At 50.1% G+C, this 27,072-nt stretch overlaps 1 protein-coding gene across 12 annotated transcripts in view; it reads right to left on the bottom strand.

Moving 5' to 3' along the window:
• The window catches only part of TCF7L2 (transcription factor 7 like 2), a 188,428-nt gene that overhangs the window by 120,382 nt on the left and 40,974 nt on the right, over positions 1 to 27,072 (bottom strand). For all 12 annotated transcript variants that reach the window (XM_014455286.2, XM_014455291.2, XM_014455295.2 and 9 more), the window contains one exon: positions 315 to 416. In XM_014455286.2, coding sequence (XP_014310772.1) covers positions 315 to 416 — 102 coding nt within the window. Of the gene's footprint in view, positions 1 to 314; positions 417 to 27,072 lie in introns of those variants that run through there.

Here is a 27,072-nt window from a genome sequence, read left to right as displayed (position 1 = left end):
TCTTTAAAACTGCCTTGATACCGTTTCCAGTCTGCCCTACACCACGATGATTGTGCTACTAACTGGAGCCCACGAAGCTCGGCTCTACCCCATGCTAGGAGAAAGGACAGGTGGGAAGTTTTCCGGGTAGGTAATAATCGCTAAGGTCCAATAGAAGAAAACAGGTACCTTCTAGACATACACCATATCCAAGAATATGCCAAACAAAATATTTTTAAAGAAAGACTGACACACAAGGCCTGTTATCAACCAAAGAGCATGTTCTTCATCTTCCCCCCAATAAAGGAAGCGATTGCCTCTGTCAGGTCACTCACAACAATGTGCGCCGGCGACGGAGAGCGTGCATCCTTGAGGGCTTGTCTGCTCTGGAGCGTGCCTGCCTGGACATCGAGCAGCGGCCATTTCATCTGCAGATACTGGGGAGCAAACAAAACGAACATGGAAAGTGAATACAGCAAGGTAGTCAACCAAAGACCTTGTGTGCCTATATGCATAACCCATGGATGCAGACAGTGAGGGGGTGGGGAGGGGGGTGAGGGTCTAGGGAGGGGGTCAGGGGGGCTGGAGGGGGAAAGAGGGGGAAAGAGGGGGACATATGTAATACTTTCAACAATAAAGATTAAATAAATAAATACATACATACATACATAAATGGAAAAAAAGAAAATAAACATAGCAGAGAAATGCAAAACAGCTGCCCTGAGAGATAACTCTTGGGGTTCATGACACATGGATCAGAAACTGAAAAACTTAAGAGCGTGTGAATAACAACATCAACGAGAGAAAAACCATCCAACACCCACAGGTTCTTCCTTAGAGTTCATGTTCAATAGGTACATGTATACAACATCAATATTATTGGTAGCTTCAGACAAAATGACCTCATCAACACTACACCTCACTTAGAAGGAGCGGTGGGGAGGGCGAGACGGAGGGCGGGAAGAGACACAGAGATCTCCCGGTGGAGGAAAGCAAGTGGAGTCTCCAGCCAGTGTCCCAAGAGACCATCAACTCTGAATGTTCTCTTTCAGGAACACATTTCTAAAACGCCCTCCTCCCTCGCGTGGAAGAAGCTGAGGATACGGGTGGAACTGTCCCCTGCTGGATGTTACTCAAGGAAGGTGAGGAGGGAATTCCTCCTCCAGAACAAAAATGTAGGGTGTTCCCCAAAAAGTGGATACACACTGATAACTCACTTAATTTTGAAAATGAACTGTATGTTAATAAACACTGACTTCATAATCACTCAAACTGTGTATACATTTTGGGGGGACATCCTGTATTTTTTGGTAAAACATGCACAAACACGGCACAATACAACTTATACCTTCAACTCAAAAGGCTGGAGGAATTCTTAAATGCATACAGGTTTACCACGGAGAGCAAGATAAAGACAGAAGCCAATATGTCTATCTCCACCCTTGTCTGAGGTAGAAAATGAATACACAGTGCAAGGGAGGGGAGCTGCTTCTATCCAAAGTGACATGGCCAGCTTTCAGGGGGACGTACACCATCAACCGATCCAACTCCCCACTGGGCAGATAGGGAAACTGAGGTAAGGTGGCCTGTCTGGTCACTGAGACTTTTAGCACAAGCACGTCCGGGCATTTGACTTTTGTTGGTGACATTACAGCAGTTTCACTCAGGAAAACTTCAGGCCACCAAACAGAACTTAGACACTGCTCCAATTTTAATAAGGACACCGATACCGGCCTTCGCGCCTCCAAAGGCCAATTGATTAAGGCAAGGGTTATGTTGGAGGATATATAAGGAGCCATCTTGATCTTTTCAGAAACCTTTAGCAAAAAGAAAAAAGGCTAGTTTTAATACTAATCCTACAGGAAATGGAACTCAGTGAACACCAATCAGAGCTTGCTTGGTGCATCACAGAGACAAACATGCCGCCCTCAGGGGGCTTATGCAGGAGGGAGCCAACTCCTCCACAAGCCAAGAGAGAACGGGGGACGCGGTGGCCGAGACCCGGGAAATCATGCCCGGGGAATGCCAAGAAGAAGGTGGCATTTCTGAGAAAGAGAACGGGGCCAGCCACACCGAAAAGATTTCAACAGAAAGGACAGCAAAGGGCAGTCCAGAAAGAAGGAAGGGTTCGCTCAAACCCCATGTGACAGAAGAGGGCCAAAGCCACCCACTCGCTTCTCCGTGGGTTCCTCAAAGACACAACCGTCTCGAGAATGAAAACCCAAGTCAGTTCCACCTAAAGCTGGAAGATACTAACCCACGAGTCACCTGCCCAAGTACACAGTCATTCTCCCAAGCTGAGGATGGAGAGATTCCTCTTCAGAGTGTTTACCTAGCAGCATCCTGTGCGCAGGAAGCCCGGTTGCTGGTGCTGGTCACTTGCCCCAAGACCTTGCATCAAATGCCTTTGCTCCAAGGACCTCCAGGTTTTATCTATCGACTAGAGCAGTGATGGCGAACCTTTTGAGCTCGGCGTGTTAGCATTTTGAAAAACCCTAACTTAACTCTGGTGCCGTGTCACATATAGAAATTTTTTGATATCTGCAACCATAGTAAAACAAAGACTTATATTTTTGATATTTATTTTATATATTTAAATGCTTTTAACAAAGAAAAATCAACCAAAAAAATGAGTTCGCATGTCACCTCTGACACGCGTGTCATAGGTTCGCCATCACTGGACTAGAGGCCTGGTCCTCTCTGTGGTGGGGCGGGTGAGGGTCTGGTCCTCTCTGTGGTGGGGCGGGTGAAAGACTTCTAGGAGCCCGGGCCTCCAGACAGGAAATACCAGCAGGCACCCCCCACCCCCCACCCCAGTCACCCTTATAATCAAACCGTTTCCAATACCTCGTTTGGGAGCAGTACCATCCCAAGTTGAGAACCACTGAAATGTTTCCATGGTCTCCCTCTGCCCTATAGCCCAAGCTAGAGGGCTGTGGGCATCGCTTCTGCCTGTCTCATCCTGACTTCGCCCATTCTCACTGGCCACATAAATATATGGGCCTCATTGGTCAAAACCACTCAGCAGAGTCATTTCCTTGAGGCCGACCGAAATGGACACCTGCCAACACTCACCCCTCCATCTCGTAAAAACCCGTGAAGAAAAACGCCCAGCGGAATCTACCACACACCTACATCTCCTGCTACACTCGGTGGGGAAGGATCGATTCATGGACAACTTTTCATCTTTGGCCTTCTGCGAAACGGATTTGATTGCATCCCAAGGACCAGCTCCCCAGGATTAGGAAATCTAGGCTTTATTTAACATGACAGACCTGCCCCGAGGACCCCACCCAAGAATTATCATACCCATAATGCAACATTAATGCGGAGACTTATAATTCTTCCTTTACATAAAAGCTTCATTGTGTGCCATATCCAATCTCCGCGGGCTACCTGCACCACATATTTTTATGAGCCTACATTTCAGCGCTCCGAGCCTACAATACACATAATTTTCAATTATGTTAGGGCAGCCCAGGATCACTGCCTATATAACATTACTGGTTGGAGGAAATGAGACTCGCCCCGCTGCCCAGGGAGAGCTAACCAAATCCAGATGGCAAAGGAAGACGGCCCCAGTCCCGACGACTTGCAGGGACGCCCCAGTGACAGCCCCAACCTCTTGGGCCCAATGCAACTTGATCCCACAGAACGGCTGGATCCCCGCACACCCACGCCCGTCCCTTGGATCTTAACTGGCATTCGGGCTGACGAGGTTCCTTGTGGGGAAGTGAGTATTATGTCGGGATTTTTTAAAGGAAGTTATTAACCTCCTCCAAAAGTGATGGATTTCCCAGGTCTCTTCATCTTCCACAATTGGTCCTTATTAATAGAGAAAATAAATAAATAAAGGGAAGAAAAGGGAAATTGGGTACTATTAGAGCCTCGAGGAAAATCTTTTCCTTCCTGGAGACATTAAGCAGCAGGAAATTCTATTTACTCTGCTGGGTCCTAAAGGAAGACCTGAAAGAAAGGAGCATCTGGGACTCGAGAACCGGCTGGAAAGCCACGCCACGTTTTCCCAACGGTTCCACTTTGGTTTTATATCCTTTGGGGGGAAGAAAAAAAAAAAAGTTCCCACCGTCCCACTATAAAAACAACACTGGGCTCCAGCTCTCTTCCTTTTAGGCTGCTCGACATGGAAATTATGAATTGCCTATAAAAACATTAAACTTTTCAACAAACTGCAATCAAATGGGGCTGTGGGAATTCCTGCATTGAAAACTGTTGAAATGGAGTCTGCTTGACTTTCATTTTGAGGAGAAGAAGAAAAAAAAAATAGCCATCTCAGCTTAAGCATTTCATCCTTTGTTTAACAATAACGATCTGCTCATGGCCCATTAGAGTTTTTCCCAAAATCATATTTTATGATACGTCTTGGGGAGCTTAAGTTAAGCTTTTGGACCTGGGGACAAAGTCTCAAAATATACACAATACCATTGGCCTGACAGGAATCAAGGCTATTTAAAAGCCTGTTAAATTGGTCAGCAAAAAGAGAAAGGCACACATCTCGCATTTCTCCTCCTCCAACTCCAATTAAAAAAGAAAAGGAATAGGAAAGGCACCTGGGGATGGATCTCCCAAATCAGAAGGCGTCTCCGAGATCAGGTTCAAGTGGGCCTGGGAGAACCTGCTCTCATGAAGCACCTCCACCCATGTGGATCCGGATTGGGCAGCGAGGGTAGCGAGAAGGGGCTGATCAGAGAACCCGCCAGCGGAGGGCTGCTGAGGTCTTGGTACAAACTTATTTCCCAAACAAACAGGACAATTCAAAGGACAGCGATGATGATAATGACGTGACTGCCAGGAAACTCCACATCCTTGATAAACTCCAAAGCGGCTTCCCGGCACTCCCTGCCATTCGCTCCATTCCACAGATGGACGGGCCGTGGAGTCTGCCCTATGTTTGTTCAGGGCAGGGTTGGCAAACTTTTCCCGTGAAGGGCCACCCAGTAAATAGCTCAGGCTTTGCAACCCATTCCATTTCTCTCCTAACTACTCAACTCAGCCATAGACCATACACGTATGCACACCTGTATTATGTCATGGCTGTGTGCCAATAAAACTTCATTGACAGACACTGAAATATGGATTTCATATGATTTTCTCGTGTGAGGAGATAGTAGTCTTCTGTTTATTTTTTCCAATCATTTAAAAATAATCAGAATCATTCTCAGCTCACAGGCCACACAAAAGCAGGTGACCAGCCAGCTTTGGCCTGTGGGCCGTGGTCTGCCACCCCTGGCTTAGGGAAGGTTCATGTAAAGACCTGAAGACCATGTCAGACAGGATATGTCCCTTCATGGGTCCTTAAATCCAAGCAGGCGAACACAATCACATAGGAAACCAGTTCGGTGGTCCAAAAGCAATACTTTGGTTTGACTTGTCACTGGCAAGACTCCCGCTTCAGAGGGAAAGTTCGGGAAAGAATCTGAGCTCTGGTCGTGACTCCCAGTCACCGGGTCAGGTCTGACCACCAGACCACAATCTCACGGAAATAACTCTCTCTCCCTTCTAAACGGAAGTTCGAAAACCCTTCAGCAATTCTGACTGGAAATGGTTCTCACCCACTTCCCAGGCAACACTGGTAGAGTATCACGTGTCATCAAATCACCACAAAGGAATACCAGGCAGACCCCTCTGGCCATGGGGATGTGCCGCATATGCGCTCTGGGATCAACTGCCTAGGTTCAGAAGCTCCTCTCCCCAGAGCTTTGCAATGTGTACAGCTTTCCCACCCCACGCCATGCCATGCCAACTCTGCCCGCCACCAACAGATGGCATTCGTCGGGAGCTCGGGCAGAAGGCAGAGCTCGGGGTGGGAAGAGGGACACAGCAGGGCCTGAACACTGTTCAGCGGAGATGAAAGCGGTATCTTCTGGAAAACTAGGTCCTGTAGAAAACCACCCAAGAAAGGGCTGATTTGATCATTTTTGAAGGCTTTGCTCCCCTCCCCAGCCTGGTAGATAGTCATCCTTTACCAAAGTACAAAAATCCAAGCTATTTCTCACTAGGGGTGCTTTTTCCTAGAAAAACTCATCTTACAAGAATTCAAATTAAGTGGAAGCCATCCTCGTGACAGAGTAACGGCTAAGACTTCCTCGCTCGCCCGTGCTAAAAGTTCTACATGTGTTTCTTATAAAAGGGAAAGTTGCTGCTCTGCCTAAACACCCCAAACTGAAAGTCCCGCCCACCCCACCCATCACGTCCAAAGTCACTAATCCTTCCTCCCTGCAAGGTGGCTTGCTCCCACCCTCCCCATGCAGCCTCGGTGAGGCCCACGCCAGCTCTACTAGAAATGCGCAGCCCTGATTACGATGTTCACATCACTGAATTTCACAAAACAACAGGCCACCAGAAGCTGCTCCTCATAAGAGCAAAATAGAAAAATTCCGGGAGCCAAAGGGAGGCACAACCATCAATGCCAAGAGCACATACGCATTTCTTTAGGAGCTCATGTTGTGGGGAGCATCCACATGCACACAGGCCTGGCCGTCTCTTCCTGAACCGACTTCATTTCTCAGAAAGAGAAGATGGAAAATTCAGCTTATCTTCTATAAATAAGCAATTTTGCCCTGGGGTGTCAGGGAATCCCAATGAATCCCAATGGTTAAAATAGAAGAGGTGGTGATTCACTGAATACTGCCCTACCCTCTGAAACATACACATACCAACAGGTTTCCAAAAGTTAGCATTGATCATATATACCTAACAGTAAAACTGTGTGAAACTATTTCGGACATCTTCAGGTTTCTGCAAGATCCTTCAGGCACCTCTACAAAATGTTTGACCAGTTTTCCTGCAGATGCAGAAGGTATAGGAGATGGGGCTGCTTTGCTCTAGGTTAAAACACACTCCAACAATTCCTTCATTTGAAAAAATCCATAGAGAGTCTAAGATAGCAGCTCTCTTTACAGAGGCTTTATATGCCTACAGAGCATGACTGCATAGAGAAAGAAAAGTCAGAAATGGATGATTTCCGCTGGTTGGGAGTGTTTACTATAGTTACCGAGGAAAAGAAAAAACCAAAGGCCTCGGAAGGCTGGGTACACTCCGAACTTGGAGAAGGAAGAAAGCCACAGGAAAAATTCAGTAAGATGGTAGGACTGACTTTGTCTTTTTTTTTTAATAAAACCAAACATAGTAGGAACTTGGAAATGTTTCCCTCAAAGTCACCAACTATCCCATTTTTCAATATAAAAGGAATGAGAGGGGTGGATATCAAGGCACCTGTGCAAAACAACAATCGTTTCATCCTATCTCTATGGGTTGGTCATTATACAATATTTAAATGAAATCCCTATAGTTACCCTTTGTCTTCCTAATCATAACAATCTAAAGGGTCCTCACAGTATCACCTCACACGTACAGAGTATTTCCAGAGTTATAACCACATTCACAATAACCCTATGAAGTAAATGGGCAGAAAGTTACAACTCAGATCTTACCAAGGAGGAATCTAAGGCCTGAAGAACAAGGCCCGGCCTGCCTGAGGGCACTGGGTCAGCGGGAAGGTGGGTGCACAGGGCTCCAGACTACCGGGCGTTCGCTGCTTCACCCTGGCTTACGTCAGAACTTCTCTACCTTCCCTGGTTTTCTTATCAACTGTGAGCATCCTTGCCTGAACCCCCGCCAGGGATCAGTTTCTCAAAGGGCATGGCTCAGGGAATACCTCCCAGTATTCCCCAGAGGAAAAAATAACCTTTCTCCAGCATCCAGCATCTCTCTTTTTCCCTTGGAAGCTGGGCAGACTATTAAATTATTTTCCTCCAAGGCTACCAGAATATACTTTCTACCAGAGCTATGAAGCAAAACAAACAAATAACAAACAAACAAAAATTTCAATAACCAGACTGACTATTTTCTTTTCCTGGCCAATTATTCAATGCCCCTGTCCCTGAGATATTGTTGCATTTGCCAGGTCAGTTGGTTTGCAGGGAGGCGGCGGCATAGCAGGTCATGGGAGCACACACTGAGGAGAATTTGACCAGGCCCTTCCCCTCATGCCCAGATGAGCCCCCTTAGGCTGGAACCCAGGCCTTCCTCGCACCTCCCCAAAATGTCACTCTTAAAATTATGATTGTGCTCCTGGGAGCAGCAAGGGGGAGAAGAGTCCAGAAACGTTCCAGGCCCAGCACTGTCCCTACCTGGGCAACTGCTTTGCTTCTTCCCTGGCCAACCTGTTCCCCACGCTGGGCCTGAGTCTGTAGTAGGAAACTGGGGAACATAGCCTCAAAAACCCCTTTCGATCCTAACATGTGAATTCCTGCAGCATTTACAAAGTATGTGTTCTGTGTCCAGTGTGGACTAGGTATTCTGAGGCCTAGCAAAGTCATCGAAGACCCAGTCAATGGAATAATCATCTAATGAATGGTAGACAAGTTAGATTTCATTCATGATGGTGACACGGTCTCACAGTTCCCAAACCTCACTGGTTTGTTTAGAGAAGTTTCTCCTGGCCCACTCGGACCTGCTAAGCCAGGCTGTCTGGGAGTGGGCCAGGGGTCTGTATTTTTTCCCCAACCTGCCAGGTGACTCAGATGTTTAGTCACTGGCATACACTGTCAGGGTTGGGGCAGTGCCAATGACAAGCATGTTGCACATTTGCAGATCCCATACGACTTCCTCAAAGGCTCTTTTAAACCTCGAAATTGACTGCCCACACATCCTTTCTAGGTGGTCAAAGCAGACAATCTCCAAACACATTATGAAGAAGAAAGTGAGGCCGAGAGAGATGAAGTGACTTAGTCATGCATTACTAAGGATTCTGAAAGTGACTTAGTCATGCATTACTAGGGATTCTGAATCAGAATGCAGACCTTTGGTATTTTCAGGCCAGATTCTTCAAGACTCCCCAAAAGAGACGGAGTTGAATGGGTAACGAGTGCCCTCAAAAGAAATGGTGCAGCCCCAACCCTACACAGGGAGCCGGCAGGAAATCAGCCTCAGAGACAGATCGCACTCTGTCGTAACCAAAAGCAGCCCAGGACCAGCCACCTCCACGTCTTACTGTAGCCTCCTCAAGATCAAGTTCACTGCAAGGGGCTGTGGATTCCAACCAAACAGCAGCCCTGCTCTAGCACTCACATCCCTGAGCTATGGATCAGGAGACATGAAGCCACTGGGAGAACTTGAGAGGAGGAGCCCTTGACCTCCTGTCTTGCTCACCCCATCTTCAACCTCCAGACTAGGCAGTGCAAGCTCATTCCCCTGGGCCCCCTGGACGGTGCCTAACAAATGAGGAGTCCTGCATGCCGCTGTAGGAAACTCACAGTGAGAGGCAGAGCAGAGACAACCTACCTTGTGGTCCCACATTTTTTATTACTGCTGCTTATAAAAAGTCCAAGTCCAGTCCAGGTAATTGGGTTGTCTTACTTAGCGCCTGCCTCTCTACAAGCATGCTGAGGTGGATCCAGGCACCTGCAGACCCGCAGAATAAGCTAGGAGACACGGAGCAGCTCGGGGACCGGGGGCAGCATCCCAGGAGCTTGGTGAGGTGAATATGCGGTGTGTGTTGGGATAAGAGTGTCCCAAGTCTCAGCTGATGAATGAATAAAGAGAATGTGGTCTGTCCACACAATGGAATTTACGTGGCCCTTGCAAACTTTATGCTAACTTTAGAGAAGGCAGACAAGGAAGGTCACATGCCCTGGCCGGTTGCTCAGTGGTTAGAGCGCCAGCTGCACACCAAAGGATCAGAGGTTAGATTTCTGGTCAAGGGCGTGTATCTGGGTTGCAGGTTTGATCCCCAGTCCTGGGCGAGTGCAGAAGGCAAGTAATCGATGAGTCTCTCTCACATCGATATTTCTCTCTCTCTTTTTCTCTCTGTTCTCTACCCCCCTCCTTTCCACTCTCTTTAAAAATCAATGGAAAAGCATATCTTTGGGTGAGGATTAATCTATATAAAATACCTAGACTAGGTAAATCCATAGAGACAGAGTCAGGCACTCGGGGGGAGAGGGATAGAGAGTGACTGCCAGTGGGCCCAGGGTTTCTTTGCGGATGATGAAATATTATGGAAATAGTGTGATGTTTGCACAACTTTGTGAATATACTAAACCCTACTGACGTGGACTTTAAATGGGTGAGGGAGAACACACAGTCACGGATACAGACTCCACCCAGAATGCCAGAATGCATACAGAATGAACTGGAAAACAAGTGAACCTATTCTTCAAAAAAAAAAAAAAAAAAAAAAAAAATCGTACCCTCCAAAGCATCTTGGGAAACAAGCAATTTACAAATGTGATTTTGGTTGGTGCTGGCTCTTGGGGAGGGGCCGTTGCCATGGCAGGGGAGCACTGAGACTTCCCGGAAGATGGGCAGAGCACAGCATACCCTGGATTAAAACTGCGGGTGAAGAGGCACGGCAGAGCAGACAGAAGTGTGCGACAGCTGTTTGAAGGCATATGGCTAAAAACAAATAGAGTGGAGCTGTACGCCCACAGAAAAGCAGACACGTCTGTTCAGAAATCTGAATCCTACCGTCCGCCCTCCACTGTCCTGTGGCCGTGGGCAGGTCACCATGTCTCTGCACTTCAATTTCTCTGTCTCAAAAACGGGCATGGAAGGGCACAGAAAGAACCTTGGTGCCTCTTGATGGATGAGTGGATTAAGAAGACGTGGTACATGTATACAATGAAATACTACTCGGCCGCAAGAAAAGATGAAATACTGCCATTTGCAACCAAGCGGATTGATCTTGAGAGTATCATGCCAAGTGAAATAAGTCAGACGAAAAAGGACAAGAACCATATGATTTCACTCCTAGGTGGGCTATAAAACAGAAAGCAACAAACGAACAAACAAAAACTCATAGAGACAACAGGAAGATGGTTACCAGAGGGTAGGGGGCAGGAGGATGAAGAGGGCAGAGGAGGTCAAATAGATGGTGATGGAAGGAGACTAGACACTGGGTGGTGAGCCCACAATGCAATATACGGATGATGTATTGTTGAATTATACACTTAAAACTTATATGATGTTACTCACCAGTGTCACCCCCATAAATTTAATTAATTTTAAAAATACATGTTGCAGTGTTTTAATGGGCATGGAATCGCTTGTTGCCTAAAGCCTTCCCACCGACTTCCTCATCCTTTTTTCAGCCTCAAAGGAAGTAAATGAAGTAAAGGAAATGATTTTTTGAGGTCCAAGATGGTTAAAATGTACTATTTCTTCCTCCAACTGCACAGGGGACTTACAAGCCGGAAGCTACAGGTCTCCCGTGTAAATCATTATACACACAGCCATCGGATGACCTTAGGGAGGTACAAAGCCAGGGAGTAGCAGGGTCCCGGTGACCTGGCAGGGACATTGTAAATATATGATTCATCCCATTGCAGGAGGTATTAAAATCAAAAACTTTTAAAAATTCCTTCCTTTCCCACAGCCGTGAGCTCTAAAGAATTGGATTTTCCTCATCAGGCTCTCCTCCCCCCAAGTCCATATTCTTCCCCCCAATCCACAAAACAACGCACAGCCGAAGATCTGGGGCCAGCGGGCACCAATCAGCGAGCTTTAGCGGGTGGACATAGGAACCAAATGCCACACAGACCTGGCTCACGTCCTCAAACTCCAACGAAACCGTGAACCACGCCGAACAGCCTTTGTATTCCCCCCCCCACCCCACCCCCGCCTCCCATCACATCTGAAAGAAGTCGGGGGCTCCAGCAAGTTCTCCCTATCCCAATTCTCACTGTCCGATTCCAGCCGTGACAAGCATGTGGAGATGCCTCGTAACACGACACCCAGGAAGCCGAAAGGTCAGCAGCGCCTCTGGTTAATTTTGCTTGGGGAGGAACGAACCACCCCCCACCCCCACCCCGGGGCCAGGGTGAAGATTTAGTGAGGCCGACCTTCTGGAGGCCCCGACCCCCCTGCACACAAGTCCCGCTGCCTCAGCCAGAAGTGGCCTGTCACTCAAGTATCATCTTGCTGTAACAAATTACTCCTAACCCAGGATTATGGCTCTTTCCAAATCCCTCCTAGAGAGCAAGGAAATAAACATTCTCTCCCAGGACTTGGCCCGGTTGTTTCCCCTGTTGGTAATCCTTGTCTCTATTTGCTGCTCCTACAAGCCTTCGTCTGGGAGGTCTGCTAGACCATTGCGGCCCACTCCCCTTTCAGACGTAAGCTGAATGTCTCAATTGTCCATTAGGCGCAGCAAAAGATGAAGGCAGGCTTTCTGTCCCGAGGAGCCTCACACAATAGTTCCCTTTGCCCACACACTTCTCGTCTGACTGCAGACTCAACTGGTCTAATCCCAGTCACTCAAGGAAGTCCACACCCCAAATTCCTTCCTGACGTCCCAGGGGGCAACAAGTGAGGGCGGGCTACTAAAACGCCACTCCATGGCAAGGCTGCCCCCCACCCCCAGGAAGAGGGTGCTGTATGGGGGCTGGTTGAAAACCTCACTAATTCAAATGGGGAGGGAGAAAGATCTAGAAAGAAGAGGCAAGACAGCAGGCTCCAGGCAGGAGAAACTGCCTCTGACCCCAGCCTGTGGTTTCCTTTAATAAACTACCAGGAGATATTTCGAGCACAATAACCTCATTTGGGGAAGGAAATACAGTCCTGTCCACTTCCAAGGTCTCCTCCGAACATCAGGATATCCCAGGCACTTCGGACCTGAAGGGCTGTGACTGTGTTTTCAATTGTATACATGGGGGGACCCTAGTCTGCCAAGAAGCGAAGATCAGAACAATGGACGTTACAATCAAAGTGGGTGATGTGAAGAGATAGGGATCTTTGGGTTGGTTTAGGCAACACTTTCTCCCTGGAGAGAGAATGGCTGACAGCAAACACTGACACATTACGGCTGGGAGAGAAACTTTCTAAAAGAATCCAAAGGCCTGAAGAAATACCCCCATCAAAAATACAGATGCCCAATCAAATTCCTGCGCCGCCCCCACCCCCCCCCGCAAAAAGGAGCTCCGTTGGAAAAGATGGATTTAAGACGGCACAACTCCTGAAGAGACCAAGACGGCACAACTCCCTCTGAAGGGACCACCGCCTTCATTTCCTCCAGAGCAGGCCCGCGCTGACCGGCCTCCCCTCTCGACAACAGGCCCCCGGGCCTCTAAACCAACTTGTTCTCTGCTTTTGTGGTTTTCGTCGTTAAAAGAACTTGGCCTGGGAAGGAGCAATAATGATCTGAAGCTAACCACTTAGCTCATTAGTATGTCATCTGGACAGGCAAAATCAATTCCAACAGCATCAAGCTTGGTTATTCCCTCCCCCAAAGCTCTGCACTATTAATAGCAAGAAAGTTTCCCAGGCTTCAGTTTATCTGTAATCCCAACCAGCTCTGGCCACGGAGCGCGGCCATCTCCACATTTAGAGCTCCCGGGATTCTGGGGACGGAATTTCAGGTCTCGGGGTTTTGTTAGCAGCAGAGAGAGGCGCAAGGCAGGCTGGACTCAAGAGGCGCAGATTCAGGTCAAAGAGGACCCGGTCCTAGGAAAGGGCCGGGCTGTGAAGGGAAGGAACTAGGTACAGTCTCCCTACCCATCTAACCTGTGCTCTCTCCACAGCCTGAGCTAACCTTATGGATGGAAGTCACCGTGCCGTCTCCCCCGTTGGCTGACAGAAGGTTCTAGAAGAAGCAGGTTGATTAAATAATCAACTTAAAACCTCACTAATTCAAAGCAAGGTGGGGTACTGCAGAATGGTTAAGGGCACAGGCCAGGGGCTGGAGTGTCTGGGTTCAAATCCAGCTTCGCGGCTTCATTGTTCTGGAGCCTTGGACAGATGGCTTTGCCTCTTTGTGCCTCCGGCCCTTGCCTGCAAAGGGAGGACAATAAGGTGGGCTAATCACAGTACCTCCCTCTTTGGGTGCACACGAGTGATGAGCAAGAGACTATCCGAGATGGGCACCTGGTAATGACCAGGACCCACCATTACTGGCCACATGCAGATGGGAAAGTAAGAAATTATTAATTCGGGTATTTTACATAGATCCGTCCTCCTCTCTTTATGTGCCCGGGCAAAGGGCTCTGCCTTGAGGATGCCACTGCAGCTCTCTCGAGTTTCCCCTGAATAAGGGAAAGCCAGTTCCCGAGGTCCCGCTCTGTCTCTGCTCAGGTACGGGAGACTCTGCAGCCATCCAACAGCAAGGCCCTCCAGAGGCAGCCCAACTCGCTCTGCAGACCCAGGGCAACACGGTGAATCGCACACCGCCACGATCAGAGAGGGAAAATGCGAACTCAGCCAGCTCCTTGGAATGACAGTTCATGCTATGCCTTTCATGCCCACCTGCCCAGGAAATAGCCCAGGGGCCGTGTGCTTGCCTCCACACGTGCCCTTGCTCCTCTTCCTTTGGACCCGAGTCCCCTGTAAGTTAATCCAATCTGCTGCTGTGAGGACCCAAAGCAGCAAGACAGGAGTTGTGGGGACTGCATGTAATCAGACCAGTTCACACCCAGAGGCAGCTCAGAACCAGGTTCAAACCCAGCTCCGTAACTCCCTTCCTGAACCAAGGCATGTATTGAGCGCCTAGTACAGGCCAAGTACTGACACCCAAACGAACTGGGTTCTTTAAGAGAAGGGGGTGAGCCTGGGCCAATGACCTCACCTCTCTGAGCACTGGGCTCCCCATCTGTAAAACGGGAATACAAACAAATAGGCATCTCTCGGAGTTCTTGTAAGGATCAAACGCCTGGCAGGCTGCCTGGCATATGCTAAGTGCTGAGTAAATGCTAGCTATTATATTATTAGCTAGCTATTATATTGCTATTAATATAATCAGTGTCATCAGAATAAAACTCCTCGAGATGGTACGTGATTCAAAATCATCCCCAAAAGCAAATCCCCGGCTCTGTGTCTGATCCTGTGCTTAACGGGAAATGAACACTTAACCCAAAGTCAAGCAAAGTGACCAAAACATTCCTAGCTAACCAGCCTCGCCTCTCCAGGTCACTCCCCGCCAAACCCTGCAGCTCACTCATTCCCAGCCCCCTGGTAAGTGGAATTTTCCTGTGACTACAATTGGTCTCCTCTGTGCCTGCCCTCCTCTTGGCTCCATGGACGCTCGGCTGCAGGCCCGCTGCTACAAGCCACTGCATCGCCCTCCAACTGGCCTGCAAACTTGAAGAGGTTTCTGACATGTCCGTGAGCGCAGCAGAACCGATTCTTGCCTCTTGTGCTCTGCAAACGGCAGACACACGGAGCACAGTCGGCCCTCAGAGCGCGAGCTTGCAATGCGTTAGGATAAACCCAGCAGCAGCAGCTCAAGGGCTACGAACAAACCACACAAACTCTCCACGGGAAAGAGGTTTTACACGTGCACAAAAGAACTGTGAAAGAGGGGGAAGAAATTTCCAAAATAAACGGCCACTTTTCTCCCAGGCCATGACTTCGTGTTTTTTGCCTCCTCCATCTCTCTTCAGAGACGTCGATAAGATTCAAAACCTCGCCTGTTGGAAACGTTGCCTGAAGAAGAGGTAGGCAGTTGGGAAAGGGAAATTCGAAGAACTCTCTGGTGCCCCTGGCTGACCACTGACAGGCAGAAAACCAAGGGTCAGACTTGGCACCCTGACTGGGGACCATCGCCAGCTCTAGCTGTGTCCACAGACCAGTGTGGGTTTCCTCCTGCTCTGACCATGGGTCCTAAGAATGGGGAAAGCAATGGTCTGGGCGGTAGAGGAGACAAGGGAGGTATGAAAATGCCCAGAACAAATGCATGTGGGGGTTAAGTCTTAAGTGCAGTTTAAAGAGCAGAAAGTCAGACCGATTCTGATGTTTGAATCCCAGACCACCGCCCACAGTCCTTAGAGGCCTCGGGCAGGTTCCTTCACCTCTCTGAGCTACAGTTTCTCTTCTGAAGTGGGCGCTAACAACCCTGTCCATCAGAGCTTCTGCCAAATCGGGGCTGTGGGCAGTGGCTTAGAGCAGCACCTAGCATCAGGGTCAGTGCGAGGACCGCTGCTGTTGTTACTGTGAAGCTAGTGTTTGATGATTTGGGCAAGAATGTCGGGAAGGCCTTTTTCGTTGTCGTCATCCGATACTACAGCTTGTCATCAGAAATGTGTTTTCCAGGAGGTGGAAATAAAAAGGGAAGCTGTGTGTAGGAAAAAGAAAACCAAAACAGTGAGTAGTAGAAAGCATGTAACACTGGAGATCCGGCTGTAGGACATGCCCTTGGCTAAGTCCATTTTTCAGATGGGTTTTCAGGAAATTGAGCTGAGAATGTTAGGCAAGCAGCCCAAGGTCACAGGACTTGGAAGTGAAGGTTATGAGGGCAGGAAACATGTTTGTCTCCCTCTGCCCCGGTGCCAAGCATGAACGGTCTTTTTAAGCCTCATTTAACATTCAACAAATATTGATTGATGCCGGCTCTTGGCTGGGCATTGTGCTGGGTGCTAGACACAGAACGATCACAAGGCCTAAAATTCAGGTCACCTGGGTGAAAACCCCCAGCTCTCACCCAACCTGCTGAGTGCCATGGGCAGAGATCTCACGTCTCTGACTCCCGGTTATTGCAGAGTAACTTCCCCTTCCCTCACCCCCCTCGCAGGGTAGATGCAAAGATTCCATTAAATAATATCCAGCTACTTGGCAGCTTCCGCCAGAGCTTCCAGAATCGCACCGCCCCTCATATCCCCAAAGAAGCCGTGGTTACCACATCTATAAAATAAAGGTAATAGTATCTGAAAAGCATTTAGACCGTAAATTATATGATACAAACACAAGGTACTGTTATTGTAGGATTGCACCGCGCTGCATCCATTGTCGCTAGGAACTTGCTGTTTGGACGATGGCAGAAAAGCATGCTCCCATCACAATCTGGTCCTCCAGCCCTGGAGGGGGCGCCAAGGGGAGGGAAGGGGGTGAGAGGAGAGGAGCTGTGCCTGATGCCTGCCCTTCCAGGTGGGAAAGAGGAGCAGACAGGACCAGGTAGAGACTGGAGCCACACCCGACCAGGGCGTGAGGGTGAAGGGAGGCAGTTCTGCAAGCGCCAGTGACAGCACCCATGACCTTCTCAGCTGGCTCCCCAGCGGCATGGCGGCCACTACATCCATCTTCCAACCCCAGGATCCATCAAGAAGCATTCCCTTCAGTAGGCCGGACGCATTGTGGGTGACGGACCCTCGGGTGAGCCGTAAGGCAGCATCACTGCCCTCTCTGAGCTCATTATCTTCAGGGCCAGAAAGGTTCATTAGTTACAACAACACAGCAAACACACTAACTTTTCAAAAGCTTACCCAAGACCGCAGCACGGCCCCATATTTTAAGAGGCATCCATCTAGTCACCACCTATTATTCCTGCTTTTAAAGAGGGGCAAAGGTGGCAACAAAGAAACCAGCAGGGTTGTCAAGTCTTGAGCATAACTGAACCTGCCCCCCTTGAAGCCATCCATACTCACAACCTGCAGACAGACCAGGCAGTGGCTTGCCTTCCACCCAGAGGCAGGAGTCAGGCCTGGCTGAATCCACATGACAAAATGTGGGCTGCCCTTGTGACCACGTGCACACCTGAAAAGTCGCTATATCCAAAACACACGGCTACTGACTACTTTGGAGAAGAAAAATCAACTGCCTTTCACAATGGTTTCCTCCAGGGAGTAGGATTATGGACAGTTCTTTCTTGTTGCTTTATACTTTTGAACCCATTATTTGAATCTTAAAAGCAAAATTTTTTGAAGAAAACACATTTTTCAGCAAACTATCAGGGAGACCTAACTAATGTAGGGCATGAAAGGTGAGGGGCCACCATACCTGGTGACACTGAAATGTGGCTGCAGAAACTTGGGTCCATCACGAGTCCTTTGGGAGCCACTGCACCCACTTTCCACAAGGACTCACGGGCCTCTAAAACCACGACGATGCCTCTCCCACAAGCCAGAGACACGGTTTCCTCCAGGCGCCTCTGCAAAGGTGATTCGGGCGCAGAGAGCACCCCATTCTGGGTTTGCCAGGATGGCTGCCATCTCAGCTACTGTGTCCCACGGGCCCCAGAAACTCACGCTCACTCTTAGGTCCCATGTGAATGCTGCTCACATTTCCACAGTCGCACCCATAAGGGCTTGACTCCACTTCCTGGTTCTCATGGCTGCCTCCCAAGGTCATGTCCTGCTCACCTCTAACTCCAGCTCCTAGCACTAGGTGCACAGGAAGTGTGTACGCCTGGCTGGCCACCCCAGCGAGGACTCGGGAGAAAGCCTGCAGGGGAGGCCGAGTCTCCCTTCCACCCATTCTCCCTTCCAACATGTCATGTCAGGGGCTGAGAAGACGCCTCACTGCCCACATCCCAGCTTTCTGAAGCGGAAAGCACCGGACCTGCTCCGTAATTACGTGTTGACAACTCAAATGTCACCTTACTCAGCTCTCTCCTGCCCTCTTCAAGACACTGCATTTCTTGGATTGCAAAAAAAGATGCATTTTAAACACCAAAGGTCTGTAATGAACCTCTCTGGACCTCAGTTTTCTCACCTGTAAAATGAATACAAACATAACTCCATTTGCAACGCTGCTGTGAAATGTGAGACCCAATTAACAGGCCCAGCATGAGATTCGATAAAAAGTTGGTTCCTCTGTCCTTTTTCTGAGAAATAAGGGGACCGGGACAGGAATGCTTAGATTTCCCAAAAACCAGACACTTTTTTAGGAGATTCTACAAGGCATATGATCTCCAAACAGGAGGGCGTGGAACAGAAGGGGGGAGAGTCCACAGAGACCACAGCAGGTGTCCCGACGTGGCCAGCCTTCCCCTTGGCTCAACTGCAAAGGGTCACACCCAAGAGAGACCCCTGCCCCCTGCTCCTCTCCACCCTGCTCCAGTCCAGGGGAGCAGGGTTCCCCCTCGAATTTCCATTTAAAGATGTCTCCACCACCACAGTAAGGCTCATAAAGGAGACAGGGTGGGCAGCTGAAAAGTGCACCCAAGGGAGAGTCAGGAACGTGGGTGCTGGGGTCTGACTCCATCACTGGTAATTTCTCGGTTTCCTCATGAGTAAAATAGGATAACGCCCGCTTCTACCCGCCCACAGCACATGGGATTCCTCGAGCAGCCACGCCTGGCTCACGGAGGAAATCATTCAGAAAACGCTCAGGCTCTGCCCCAGAAATTACAACTCCGCGGGACGCAAATCCCCATGGTTTAGGAGAGTCTTATAAACTAAATCCAGGGTTCATATGAGAAATCGTTCAGGTATAGAAAACATATATCAATTTTTGGCTTCGTGGCAAACTAGGATTTGAGTATTACTGGCTGTTCCATGTAAATAGGAGACCAAGAGTAAAAGGGAATGTATTTGGGGGGGGGGGGGAACGCGGGGATAGAGGGGAGGAAGTTGCAGACACAGAAATCCCCAGCTCAGCTAGCCGGGGGCTCTTTGCAAACTGGAGATAAGCCTCAAGAAGTGGTCAGTCCTCCGGGTTTCTGAGCCTCGGGGCAAAGAGACACCATCAAGTATATAGAACACCAGGCAGCAAGGCTGCCGGGGGCCACACTGGTGCTCCTGTCTGCGATATCTGGTGGTATTTATTAAGGGTACAACCGTTTCTGATTATCTCAGGGGTTTTTTTGTTTTCTGAGTGGGGATGGGGGGAGGCGGACATCATTCTGCTGATAACTAGGAGACAAACCAAATCTTTCATTTCAAAAAAAGAAAAAAACTGGCCCAAGGATTTTCCCTTTCTCAGCAGCTGATGAATTTGATTCCGGTCTAAGCAAGCTGAGGTGAAGACTGGGGGAGGCGTGCAGAGAGCTCCCCTTTGGGGCTCCTTGTTCTGCCCCGAGCTGCGGGGTACCTGTCTTGGCATGTCAAACTTTCATGAAGAAATGAAATATTGACACACATACACTTGAGGCCGACATGAATCAATCCGGAACATTCTACCACAGCAAAAGATAATTCGCAATCCCTATCCTCTTGACACAAGTGCATGTGGGTGGTCAGGAAGCAGATCCCTGATCATTAATATCGTAAATCAAGTGAAATCTAAATTGCACACACAATACACGGAGCGCAGGCAAGCGGGGCCGATGGTGAGCCCCGCATCACCCCAGGCCCCAGGACAGCCAGGGTCCAGGCCTCTGCTCTGGTACCTCGGGGCCCGTGTCGCATGGCTGCTCACCATGCCCTCATGGCTGCTCATCATCCTCTCAGACTTTGTTCCGTTTGGGTCATGTATCCAGAAGGCCCATCAGCAGAAAAAGACCGGCAGGAGGAATGGGCCTGGCATAGGCAGAGGCACCGCCCCTCCTGGTTCCGAATAATAATAGATAATCATACCCTGTGCTTCTCTGGTGCCTTTCATCTGAGAATTTCAAAGTGCTCTGCAAACAGGAACTAATTATTCCTCCAGAATCCTGCAGAGACGGCAGGGGAAGGGGGCCCACACCGCCTGGACCCGCGGACATCAGGATTGCTGCTACCCAAGGATTCCAAGTTCCCACAGGACGAAGGCCCTCACGAGGGCTGAGGGGAGGCAGGATCGAGGCACCAACAGAAGCCACTCTGATCCTGGCTCCCTGGCTTCCTCAGAGCAACACAAAGGTCACTGGCCGCAGCGTAGGTGACAATAACTGGGGGCGACCATATAATGCATCATCCAAACCAGGGCCCTAAAAGACTGGAGGGGGGGGGGGCGCGCTATGGATAACTGGAACAGAGTGGAAAGAGGCGGGCCCTCACATGAAATCGACTCATTTCAGGATGAAGGCTTCCTGAATCCACGCCCTGACATAACCAACCAAAAAGCTCCATGTGCCGAGCATGTCCTTCCATTCTATTCTGGAAGGATCTCCGGGCCTCACAAACCTACCCCCAGACAGTCTTCCGGTTGCAGCAGGAGTGATATGCAAAGTAACTCACTACCAGCAGATGGCCCTCCCTGGGGCCCCACTGGTTCTGAAGCCCCTCCCGGGTCCTCGGTAACTGCTACTAGACTATGAGGATTTGGGGATGAGAGCAGGGCATAGTTCAGGATTCTAACCACCAGTGTCTCAGCTGAACCCTAACCTGGAAACTAAGGCATTTCCTGCTGAGCCACCCCCACTACTCAGAGGCCAGGCACCTCATGCAACCCTGTCCTCATAGGCGAACCCCACTGGTTTTTGCATCCAAGTCAAGTTGCAGCACACGTAGGGGTTCCAGGGAGACCTGTACGGAGAGACTCAGCACTCGCTGCTTCTCCTGGTCCGTTGAAATGAATGAAAAACGTGAATTGCAGGTGAGTGTTCTTTTTTAAGAAAAATGTATTGGTACCTTCAAACACTTAAACCCCAAAAGAAGCAAAGCAAGTTTTCCCCAGGTGAGACCCTTCAGGAAGCTGCAGAAATGAAGAGGTTAGGCAGGCACTCATCGGCCCTCCGCTAGCTCATTACTGAATGCCCAGCAAACCCTTTCATCAGAAAGGGAAAAGGGGTTTTTTTTTTGGTTTGGGGTCCTGGCCAAATTACCTGTGATTCCAGTCCTGGGTGTCCTGCTTTCTGAAATGCTCCCGCTCTCAGAACCCTGCCTTCCTTTCCTTCGCTTCCTAGTTCAGGTCCCCAGCAGAGCCGCTCAGCACTCCACCCCAGCCCCGGGAGCAGCGCCTGGCCATGCAGGCGCTCCACAACCATGGCAGACTTCACTAACACACCAAGAAAACAGTCTCGATGGTTCTCCACGCCACGCTGAGGAATGAGCAGCCAGCCCCCTGTTCAAATTCTGCAAAGACCACCCTACCCCCAGAAGTAGTGTTTCTCGATCACTCCCGCACGCTGGGGTCACCTAGGTAACCTTTAACCTAGAGGTGGGAACCTTTTTTCTGCCAAGGGCCATTTGGATATCTGTAACATCATTTGCAGGCCATACATAATTATCAACCTGAAAATGAGCCTGCTATGTTTGGTCAAACATTTAATTAACTCACCCCTAATGCCGTGGCAGGGCCAGAACAAATGATTTCACGGGCCTCATATGGCCCACGGGCCGGACATTCCCCACCCCTGCTTTAACCATATGATACCTAGTTCCCATCCTTAGACGTTCTGACCTAACAGGAATGGAGTGCAACCTTGGCATTGGGATTTTAGAAGTTTCCCAGGTGACTCTGCCATGAAGCAAAGGTTGGGAACCACTGCCAAAAGGCCTCATGTTCCAGGTGTGGCGGCAGCAACTAAGAGCATGGGAGGAAAGCAGGCTCCGTGGCCCAGCCCAGGCCTGCTGCACCACAATCCACACTTTCACTGCAACCCCAGGCCCCACGCTGCCCATTGGAACCTGAGGTCTCTGAAGCAGGCGGCATTAATGGTCGTTCATGGTAGAATCCCAAACAACCTTCCCAGGATCAGACCACCCACCATCGCCACTCTGGGACGCCATGCCTTGGCTCATGCGGTTTCCTCCACCTGGGATGCCCTTCCCTAATCTGTAGGTAAGAAAATGACTCCTCATATGCCAGGGCTCAAGCATTCAGACACCAAGTCTACCAGGAACAATTCCCCCCACCTCCACCCACCAGGCCCGTACCCATCAAGCATACATCCGCCAAAGCCAGGTCTCTGCAGGATAAGGACGAATCCAGGACGATGACATGGACTCTGGAGGCAGGTTCACCTTCCTTCCACTGAGGACTAACTCAGTGATCTCAGTCAAGGTGCTTAAACCTCTCTGAGCTCCAGCTGTCTTGTCTATAAAATGGGGACAACGCCACCCACGTACCTAACTGCATGAGGACTGAGATGATGATGCGTGTGAAATGCTCAGGAGAGCCTGGTGAATGCTGAGCAGAAGTGACTTAGGTGCACATGACTCACACCTTGTTATCCAGGTACAGCGGTTCCTAAACCCTGCCATTCCTTAGGGATCATTACAATCAGGGTGGGAGCCTGGCTCCTCCCCACAGTAGGGCCTGAGCACGGGGGCTTTTATAAAAGCTCTCTCTCTGGGGGATTCAAATGTGCGGCACATGGGGGGACCCACAGTCCTAATACATGACAGGTAGGAGACATCCATGAGTAGGAGCTGTTGTCACAAAGAATGAGTGAGACATGCGTCCCTCTGCATCTGCTCCCATGTTCTCTCACCCAGCTGACCCACCCCGGCCACTCTCCCTAGAAGGACACGCCCAGCAAACACAGAAGCAAACTCTTACAGGACTTTGCAGGAAAACTCAAAATTCCCAAAGTTGCCCAAACCCCATTCTTCAGTCCCCCAATGGTACAACCCAGCAGACCAGAGAGGGGGACCAATGAACATGGAGCCACAGGAGCCGTGGGTGACACCACGGTACACAGTTAAAGGAGACCACGCAAAGATTTAAGACCCCCAAGTGATAGATAAATGGACACGTGTGCTCATCTTTTATGATCCCCATTAATTACCTAAAAGAACAGTCCATGCTACGGAGCAGGTCTAGAGAAACCCTTTCATCTCTCCCTCACCTCTCCCCCCAGGAGACTCTACAGGTTCTCTTAAATGTATGAAAGTCTGTGTCCAGGAACGCCAGCTTCGATTCACCATCCTCTATGATCATGAATTGAGAGCTAAACAAATCTGACAGTGGCCCTCTACAGCTTTAAGTACGGGCCCAAAAAATGCCCAAAACTCAGGGAAACCAGTCTGGGCATCTAGCTCATTTCTCCCAGAGCAGCATCCTCAGCACCCAGGGGCATGTCCCTGGAGCTCTGGAGACCCCGATCCAGAGACTGGCATCCTGTACGCGCTGAGCAATTTCCACAAGCCCACACCCATCCGTGGCAGGAGAGGCCTTTGCAGCAAGGCGCCAAATGGACATGTATAATGAATGCAGCTCAGTCTCAAGGGCTGAAAACCTAGAACCACAGGGTCTTCGTGCCAACAACTCTGATCAAGGGTGGCAGGGATTTGCCGAGACGTTTCAAAAGGTAACTCAACCCGAGGGATGGCAGGCTGCTCGGGGCCAGCTTCACCACCCACCTGGAAAACTGGTGGCGACCTGACAGGTTGTGAGGACTTGGAGAAGGTGTCCAGCAGCTGTAGAGGGGCAGCACACAGTGATGGAGGGACCATCTGGTCCAGGATGAATCCCGGTCACTATAACACTGGTTCCCAGAAGCCTAAGACCATTCTGCATGCAGAATTTTGAATCTACTCCTGAGCGGAGCAAGAGTCGGCTGGCTCAGGAGCGGGAAAAGGAGAGGGTTAGGTGTCAACAGGTACCCAAAGCTGCAAGCCACCAGGAGGGAAAGGAAAGGGAACCCCTTTTCCTTAAGCTGCGTTTCTCAAACTGCGGGGCTACCAAGCACAACTTCAGGTGGGACAAGGTGTCACTTGAGGAGTTACAGGATTATATTCATGTGCACTAGGAAAAAATAAGTAGCACAGCACACTTATAATTTCACAGATGTTAGGCTTACAGCAAGGCCGAGTTTAAGTAAGTGAAATCAAATGTTTGGATGCATCAAATAAATAATAGTGTGGGCGATACACAGTTATGCCAAAACTCATGAAGGGGGCATGGGGATGAAAGGAGCCCAAGAAACCACTAAAGACATCGGGGAAAGTCTAGCTGCCCAGGGCTGACATCTTCAAGGTTTAAAGACCCCACTAAAGCTTTTGGGGAGAGACACGTGAGGGGAGAGACAGGTGGGGGGAGAGACAGGTGAGGGAAGAGACAGGTGGGGGGAGAGACAGGTGAGGGAAGAGACAGGTGAAGGAAGAGACAGGTGGGGGGAGAGATAGGTGAAGGGAGAGACAGGTGAGGGGAGAGACAAGTGGGAGCTCAAGAGACAGGTGAGGGGAGAGACAGGTGGGGGGAGAGATAAGGGGGGAGAGACAGGTGGGGGGAGTGACAGGTGGGGGTTGAAACAGGTGAGGGGAGAGACAGGTGGAGGGAGAGACAGGTGGGAGGAGAGACAGGTGGGGGTTGAAACAGGTGAGGGGAGAGACAGGTCGGGGAAGAGATAGGTGGGGGGAGAGACAGGTGGGGGGAGACAGGTCAGTGCAAGGAGGGCTGAGAGCCGGAGGGGAATGGTGGCTCATGATGCTAGGTGGCAGCAGGAGCAGATGTCCCAGGAAGCTCTGCACACACAACAAAAAGGTACGTAAGGCAAGTGCGGGGGAGATGATCCATCAGCCTAAGAAAGCAAACCTGTCCCCGCAGTGAATCACTCGCCAAACGGCGTTAGACACCACTCAAACCCAGCTTTGGATAGAAGTCTACAAAAGGAGTGGCTCCATGAAATGTTCGAAGAAACAAGCCAACCAGGGTCCGCAAAGCTGAGCAGAGACCAAGCGGAGGAGACCGATGGGTTGCTTTCGCATTTGCTTCCAGAGTCACTCACGCCCCAGCTCTCGGCTCACTGCAATGTTCAGGCTGCACGCGACTTCCCCCAGAGCCACGCTGCCTGCCTGCCTGCCTGCCACCTTCTTTGAATTCCATCGGGTTTCGGAAACACTCAGCTAAATCAGGACCAGCAGGCAGCAAACCCCGGAGTCAGGCAGGGTGATTTCTAGGGTGCTGCTCCCTTGGGGTCACCCCTCTCTCAGCCTCACTCTGGCCTTCATCACCCCTCCCCCATGCCCCGGACACACGTTTCTTCCCCATTTTCCACTCCCCGGGAAAGGGGCTGAAGGGGAAAGAACCTGTCACTACAGCCCAAATTCATTCCAAATGCAAATGCAGCCCTTTTACAATATCGGGCTCTGTTTCCAGGAAAACGTGGCGGAATCGCGGTGTTTACTTCAGCCGCGGTGATGCTGCCAGGACGCAGCACAACCTTCAGTCAAGCTATTAACTTGAACGTTGAACTTCACAGCCTGGCTGTCTTCCTCAGACTTCCTTTTGATGTTACCTCCAAAGCAAAGATCAAAGGCTTTGAGTGTGGTGAGGGGAAGTCCCAAGCTCTTAGCCTACCAGCCTGTGATATATGTTAAAATCCTGGCCAGGAGAGCAGGCAGGAGAGGAAGCTGCTCCAGAGAGGCCTGGGGCGGGCAGGGGTGCAGGAATGAGGCTGGACCAGAAATTAGGTCACTTGTGGCACACACATGGGGACAAGGACCATCTGTGTGCCTGCAACATCTCCTACCTGGAAACACACAGAATGCCCCCCGTCCCCCGCCCCCCGCAAACTAAACTGCCCTGGCAGGCATCGACCCCCCCCCAGAACATACATACCCCAAAAGAACCAGACACTTTTCTTTCACAATGGACCCCCCCCAAATCCAATCATGCAACCACCGAGTACCGAACATCGGCCAGCTCTCCAACTACGGGGGAAAGCACATGTTAATCAAATCATCACACCAGACAATGACACCACAGCGACGCCAACGCTGCAGGAAAAGGGCTCATTTAAGAGGGTGCAAGACACAGTGGCCACCCTCGGCGTCCCTCTGAGGCCGTGGGAGTGGAGGATGGGAATGGGCAGGTTTGGCCGTGGGGACCGCTCGCAGGGGAGCCTGGCACACAAGGCTTCCAGCAGCTGCGGGGAACTTGAGTGTCCCAGGCAAAGGTGTGGCCTAGGTTCTTCTACCTGCAATTCTTAAACACAGACGAGCTACGAAAAGCATTCTCATTAAAGAACATCCAAAGATTCCAACAGACTGGTTTCTGACGGGGAAGGGGGGTACGAAATTAAACTAAAAACACCAGTGATGATTCAACGTTTATGAAATTCAAAACAAAAAAACACTAAGCGATGGTTATAGATCTCAGGAGTGGTTCTCTCTGGGAAGGGGCACGAGCAAGCCTCTGGACGCGGGAAAAAGATGTCCTTGAACTTCACCCGGGTTGTGGGTACACAGGCACAGACACATGAAACCACACAGCTGGACACGGAGGTGCGTGCACTTACGTTAGGCTCCAACGAGGAAAGAGAGGCCAAAGCAAAATGTGAAATGGACAGGGACCCTCCTGCCCGCCCAGCCATTGGGGGGGGGGGGGGGGAGGTCTGTAGGGGCAGCTTCCCCGTCAGCACAGCGAGCCAAGCCTGGGGCTCTGCTTGCTCTGACCCAGGAGAATGGGCCTGAACTATGAAAACCGAGATTTCAGCTAAGAAAACAAACAAGCCTACCTCTAGCCCCGTTTAGAAACAGGAATTTAGCTAAAGGGATAAAATGGAGAAATTCTTGTGGGGCAACTTTCATTATGGACAGAATGTGCTGTTTCCAATTTGCT

The sequence above is a fragment of the Myotis lucifugus genome, unplaced genomic scaffold, assembly GCF_000147115.1.
Source record: "Myotis lucifugus unplaced genomic scaffold, Myoluc2.0 scaffold_44, whole genome shotgun sequence".
NCBI lineage: Eukaryota > Metazoa > Chordata > Mammalia > Chiroptera > Vespertilionidae > Myotis > Myotis lucifugus.
This window is presented reverse-complemented; position numbering and strand designations above follow the sequence as displayed.